General features: G+C 46.9%; 1 protein-coding gene across 1 annotated transcript; it reads right to left on the bottom strand.

The window, feature by feature from the left end:
- Window positions 1-291: 291 nt before the first annotated feature.
- LOC131577004 (sterile alpha motif domain-containing protein 12-like) lies at window positions 292-6350 on the bottom strand. The gene is made up of 4 exons (XM_058834286.1): window positions 6279-6350; window positions 5675-5773; window positions 4891-5152; window positions 292-2676 (listed from the first exon to the last, which is right to left on the bottom strand). The coding sequence occupies exons 2-4, from the start codon at window positions 5732-5734 to the stop codon at window positions 2672-2674; spliced, it is 327 nt and encodes a 108-aa protein (XP_058690269.1). The 5' UTR covers window positions 5735-5773; window positions 6279-6350; the 3' UTR covers window positions 292-2671.

Genomic DNA, 6350 nt, shown 5'->3' with positions numbered 1-6350 from the left:
AAAGGAATTAGAAGAACAGAAGTTCTTTAATCCACAAGGGGCTCTGTTACAATATGTTGATGATGTCCTGCTAGCCCCCAACACTAAAGAACAGCACCAAGACCTGCTGAATTGTGAAACTTTTTAAGATTAAATAGTTACAGGCTATTGAGGGAGAAGACCCTCAGTGATGAAAATGACTGTGACCTTCCTGGGTTTTGAAATTCTCAGAGGTCAAAGGAAATTAAGAATGTTCCATGAACTGTTACAAAATTGTGTGCCTTTCTCAGAATGGTCAGGGAGTGGGTCAGTAATTTTGAATATTGGTCCAACCTTTGTATAGGTTTTTAAAACTGCCCATAAGATTTTGTTATATGGACTGATGACACTTGGGCCGCTTTCAAACAATTTAAGAACACACTAATGAGGGCTCCATCCTTGGGCTTGCCAGATCCCACAAGGCTGTTGGAAAGTGAGAGAAAGTGAACATTTGGGGAGATTCTTTTGGTGCAGTGCATGCCCTGGAGAGAGAGCTGTTTGTAATCAGCCCAAGGTACATCGACCAAATGTGGGACACAAATATCCCAGCTCTTGGAAGCAGTACAAAAACCAGCTGAGGCTGCAAATCTGTGCTATAGAACACACTAGACTGATACTGAAATTGGCTGGAGAGAAACTTTCTAAAGCAGTTTTGAGTATTAGAAACCAGCCATTCTTTATTACAGCGCTGCTCATTTGGGGGATACTTCCTCTGATCAAGTCTGACGAGTGTTGGATGAACAGAGCTTTTATCACACACACAGGTTGTATATTCATTAGCTATCCCCACTTATTTAATTTTACAGTCACACACCTTACCAGAAGTCCTTAAATGGTTCTTTGGGGTCTGTCTTCAATATCCAGTGTCATTTTTAGGAGCATGTTCCATGACCCTCGCTCTTGAGTAAGGGCAATACCCTTCTTTTGCAGAACTTGTGCTTTGTACAACTGTGCCTTGCAGAGCTGAGCGGGCATTTTGCATGATTTCTGTTTGCCTGATTTACACCCTTTATCTGTTTCTCCAAGGCTGTGCTGTTCTCCTGTCCTTTTCTTGAGACTAAGTTTCTTGTGGGAAGCAGCCTCTTTAAGATTTATATTTCCTTTCAGAGTATAAGGCATTAAAACAGCTACAACACTGAGTCTTGATGCAGGCTAAAAGCAATTATTATGGAGTCGATTATAAACAGATGTTTTACCACATCCAGCTGGGTACCCATGAAGGAAGTTTGGTCCAGATTTCTTCAAATCCCCAGGAGGTACATCTTGAGCTGTGCTTGTGTGGGGTTTGTTTCCAGATTTCCTGGACATCTGTGGACACTCTACCACTTTGATCACACAGCAACTGGAGTTTATGACAGTTCATATTCCTCTTTGTGATGCTGAAACAAGGGCTAGTGCCATTCAGTTTTGTAAAACAGCTTGTGGCAAGTTCTTGACTTCTTCCCAAGAGGCTTCGTCCCTTTTAATTCTGCTTTAATGTATCCACAAATTTACTGTGTCCAGTTCCAAGGCAGTAAAAGTTGCCAGCAGCACTTGGAAAGGTCGCTTCCACTTTGGCTGGAGTGGAGCAGTTCCCCAGTCATTCAAGTACACTCAGTCTCTCAGTTGGAACTCATGCCCTGGCGTGTTCAATCACATCTGGAGATCACCACTGCTCGCTGCAAATCCTGTAAGCTTTTACTAAGAGAAATGAGAAATTATTCAAATCGACCCCTCCTTTTAACATCTCTGTTTCCTGGAGTGTGGCACTTGATAGGGTCGACCGCAGAGCAGCTCACGGGAGCTGATTTTGCTGGTGGCCCATGGCTGAATTCTGCTTTGATGTGGAGCAGCAGGTCAGGCTTGGACCCAGGCCAAGGAGGTTTCCTGACATATTTTACCCAAGTATCCAATTGCAATTAGATTGCATAATTCACTCACTCCACTTTGCCACTAGCCTGGGGCCTGTAAGGAGTGTGAAGATCCCAAGCTATTCCCAAGGCTCTCCCAAGCTCTTGTAGCCCTTCTGCAATAACATGGGAACCTCTGTCTGACAACATTCCCAAAGGCACCCCCAATCCAGGTTTGAACCAAACAGTACTTCAGTCACTTCCCTAACCTGGCTGGTGTGACAAGGGAAGGATTCTGGCCACCAGAACCAGGAGGGGTTTATACCCTCCTTGTCTGGGCAATTCAGTGAAATCAATCTGCCAATGCTCACCCACAACATTTCCAGATTTTATGGCTCCCAGCATTATTTTGTTAGCCTTGTTAGGGTTGTTTCTTTAACAAACTACCATTTGTTGGATTCTTGATTGCACAATCTGAGCTATTTTCAACCCAATTGAAGATTTTTGCAAAGGTTTCAAAAGTTTTTCAGCACTCCAGTGAGTGCCTTTGTGTTTGTGAGCCCCTATTTCACACAAGATCAGTTCTAGGACTACTTTCTGCCTGGCTGGGGTAGCTGCCCGGACTCGTGGATCAAATTCTGCTTCTAAGGTTCTGCTGTCAGCTCCTGCACCGGGCAGGCTCTGGATTTTTCAGGGAGGTCACAGTGATCTCAGGGCTCCTCCAGCACTATTCCTGCATGTCTTGCTCAGTCCCAGCTGCTTTGTTCTCACACCCCATCTCCTCTGCTCCCACCGGCTCTGGGACATCTGCAGGGACATCATCTTCACTCTGGGGAGAGGGGGAAGGTGACACTGTTATAAATAACTGTGTAGTTGTTGGCTTTTGCAAATTATTTTGATATAGTACAGTTTGTAATCACCTTTTAACTGCTCTTGATAGAATATAATTTATAATATATTTTTATAATAATACATTAATATATATTAGTATATTATTATTAAATCAATATATTTTAATGTAATCATTTATTACTTGTCTATAATTTATTTAATACAAATAATATAATTTTAAATATAATTTATTTAATTAAATATATTAAAATATTAAATGTATTATTATATTATAGTGCATTATATATTATAATATATAATATATATCTTGTATATACTATATAGTATAGAGTATATAATTTATATTATTATATATATTACATATTATATATCTAATAAATATTATATATGATATAATATATCTATATAATATCTATATCTATTATATAGATATAATATATCTATTAATATATCAATATAATATTAATATATTGATATGATAATATATTAATATAATTTCGATAAATAATATTTATAATTAACCACAAATTTATAATTAATGTGTAATTAATATAGCTAATTAATTCATTAATATAATTAAGGTTAATACCCTAATCCCAGTGTAGATTACATATTAGTGTAATAAATACACAATAGTTTAAGCTCTTGCAAAATACTAAAATAGAGACTATGTCCTGTGTATTATAGCATTAATCTTTGCAGAAGTAATTGTAGTTGTGAAATAATAAGCAATGCCTTTATTTTTGTAACTAACTGTCAATAGTGAAATAACCAATAGTGATTGAAAGTACTTGTAAAAATGGCTAAAACTTGTAGGATAAGGTAATATCAAAAAGAACCAGACAAATAACACGGAAAGAGCAAGGAGGAATCCACCACTGTCCCTTCAGCTATCAATAACTGCCAAACCACAGACCAGGGGGCCTCGTGAAGAAATAAAATACAAAATCAAAATAAAATCAATACCCGATAATATCAAATATTCTTATCAAAATAAAATCAAAACTCTCAAAATCACATCTGCATTGTGGCAAATACCCGAAGATGAGGTCAGGAGTCGAACTAAGCTGAAGAATTCCCAGAACATGTAAACTCCAAGGAATGTTTGGATATATATCATCTCCATGAATATGCATTTGACCAAAGCAATGAAAAAATAGATGAGAAGAGTTGTTATAATTAACTGTGTGCATCTGGCTACAGATGTGCACACATGACTTTTGCTTTATCCCTTATTATCTCTTATTAAAGTTTAAATAAATTTAAATTTCTCACAACCCCATCCCCAGGGTTGATGCCTTGGGAAGGCTGACCTAGAACAGAGGCTGGACAGAATTAAGAATAAAGTATTTATTGAAATAAATACACCTTGGGCAGTACAACAGCCTGGCCAGGGCTACACCCAAGATGGACCTAAAAATGGTCAGAAAATGGACGACTGATCATGAGGTCTCACATTTTTATAAGTTTTGGTCCATCTGCATATCAGGGTTAATTGTCCAATGACTACTTCAGGTTATGAGGTCCCACCCTTCTTGTTTTCTCTCTTCAGTCCACCACTGGTTATTTATTTGGGACTGGAACTTGTAATGACTGTCCTCGGCATCAGGCTGGAAAAGGAATTGTTTTGTCTACGCTCACTGACACTTCCTATGAAGCTCAGAACTACACACCTTGGCACCACGGAATATGAAAAATATGAAAGCTAAAACTTAAGGCATCGGGGTGAGAGGAATGACGGGTTTATCTTTATAAACAAGCTGTGGGTCTGCTGCTAAAATGAAACTATCACTGTGAGATAACAGAAACAATGGGATGGATTCCATTGAAAGATGAAAGAGGCACTGAAAGAGCATCACGAATTCCACAAGAGTTAAGAATTAAGAAGGGATTATGCATTGAGGGGAGGTATCCCAGGAATCAGGCGTTCCGGGAAGCCTGTACCTCTCAAGTACCTCAGCCTGTGGGGAAAGAGAGAAGGGACAAGCGGCCGGGAAATTGGGATAAAAAGGAGGCTGCGCCCTCCAAAAATTTGAGATACCCCAGGGGAATGCCCCATGGCTTCTCCCTTTTTTCGAATAAAGAAGAAGGACTCCTCAGTCTCCTTTTTGGACATAAACCTCTGATGTTTGCGGATTAATTTTCCTGACCAGGGGGTGCGGCCCCCGCACGGGGGATGCTCGATGCTCACCGCCAGCGATGCTCCGCAGCTCCCGGATCTCCTCCTGCAGCCGCAGCCGCAGCAGCTCCCGCAGCAGCTCCCGGCGCCGGCTCCTCGGGGTGACCCCCATGCGCCGCAGGGACCCCTCGGTCAGGCGCAGCAGGGTCCGGCCCGTCAGGCCGTGCTCCCGAGCCAGCTCCGCCAGCCGCCAGCCCCCGCCGTGTGCCGCCAGCCAGGAGCCCACCTCGGCCCCCGACCACCGCCCCGCCGGGCGCTGCGGCCCCTCGGGCCCCTGTGCGGGAAAAGGGGAGCCGGCTGTCCCGTCGGGAAAGCCACGGAAGCCACAGGGTCAAGCGGCCACCTCTGTGCCACAGTGTCACCGCCCCAGCCCGAGCGCAGCCCTCGGTCCATCCCTGCGCTGGTGCCGGTGGCTGCACCCTCGTCCCCGTTGCCGGCCCATGGGGGTCCCCAAATCCATGCCTGGGCGGGTCCCCCATCCTCCACCCCCGGGGATCCACACATAAACACCCGTAGGAATCCCCCATCCCCCGCCCATGGGGGTCCCTTAAATCCCCACCCACGGGGGTCCCCAGACCCCTCCTGTGGGGTTTCACATCCTCCACCCATCACCCAAACACCTGCCCGTGGGGTCTCTCATTCTCGACGTCCTTCATTCGTGGGGTCCCCCATCCTCTGCCCGTGGGGGTCCCCAAACCTCCACCTGTGGGGTTCTCGCACTCCAGTCCATGGATGTCCCCCCTCTTCCACTACTGGGGTTCCCTGGGACCCCACTGCAGCCCCTGCCCACTCTCACCTCAGCCTCGGGGCTCCCCTCCAGGGGTGCCTCAGCCCCATCCTGCGCCGGGAGGTCCATGTGGGGCCGGGGCCGGGCTACGGGAGCAGTTCTGGCTCCCTGCAAACGGGGCTCCGTCAGCGGGGGGTCCCCCGGACCAGCCCCCACAGCCCCCCCTGGCCCCTCCCGGGGGCACACGGTCGGTGGCTCCTCGATGCCACCCACCCCGTGCCCCCCCAGCGCTCCTGGTGCCACCAGTCCCGGCTCGCCCTTGCCCTGAGCCCGTAGGGGACACCGGCACCCCCAGCCGGCCGGGACCCCTTCCTTCTTATCCCCCCGTGCTCCTACCTCGCTCCGGGTCCGTGCCGAGCACCAGGAGAACGAAAGGAACCTTTGCCCGGGCGCTGGCTGCACAGCCCCGGGCGCGCCCCAAACAGCCCTGCCGGGCCCTAGGGACCCCTGGGCACCCCCGGGAGCCGAGGCACAGAGCCGGGCGAGGTTCGGGTGGGCTCCATCCATACCGGGAGCCGGGCAGGAGCTCTGCCGAGCTCCTCCAACCCTCCCGGATCGCTGCCACCAGCCCACCCCGCTAACCTGAGCACATCCCACGCAGCTCGGGACGCACCGGAGCGGCTTCAGCCGCGATGGTTCCGATGGCAGCGAGGGTCCCACAGGCGGAGGGGACACAGGAGAGGCA

The sequence above is a fragment of the Poecile atricapillus genome, chromosome 3 (genome assembly GCF_030490865.1).
Source record: "Poecile atricapillus isolate bPoeAtr1 chromosome 3, bPoeAtr1.hap1, whole genome shotgun sequence".
Taxonomy (NCBI): Eukaryota; Metazoa; Chordata; class Aves; order Passeriformes; family Paridae; genus Poecile; species Poecile atricapillus.
This window is presented reverse-complemented; position numbering and strand designations above follow the sequence as displayed.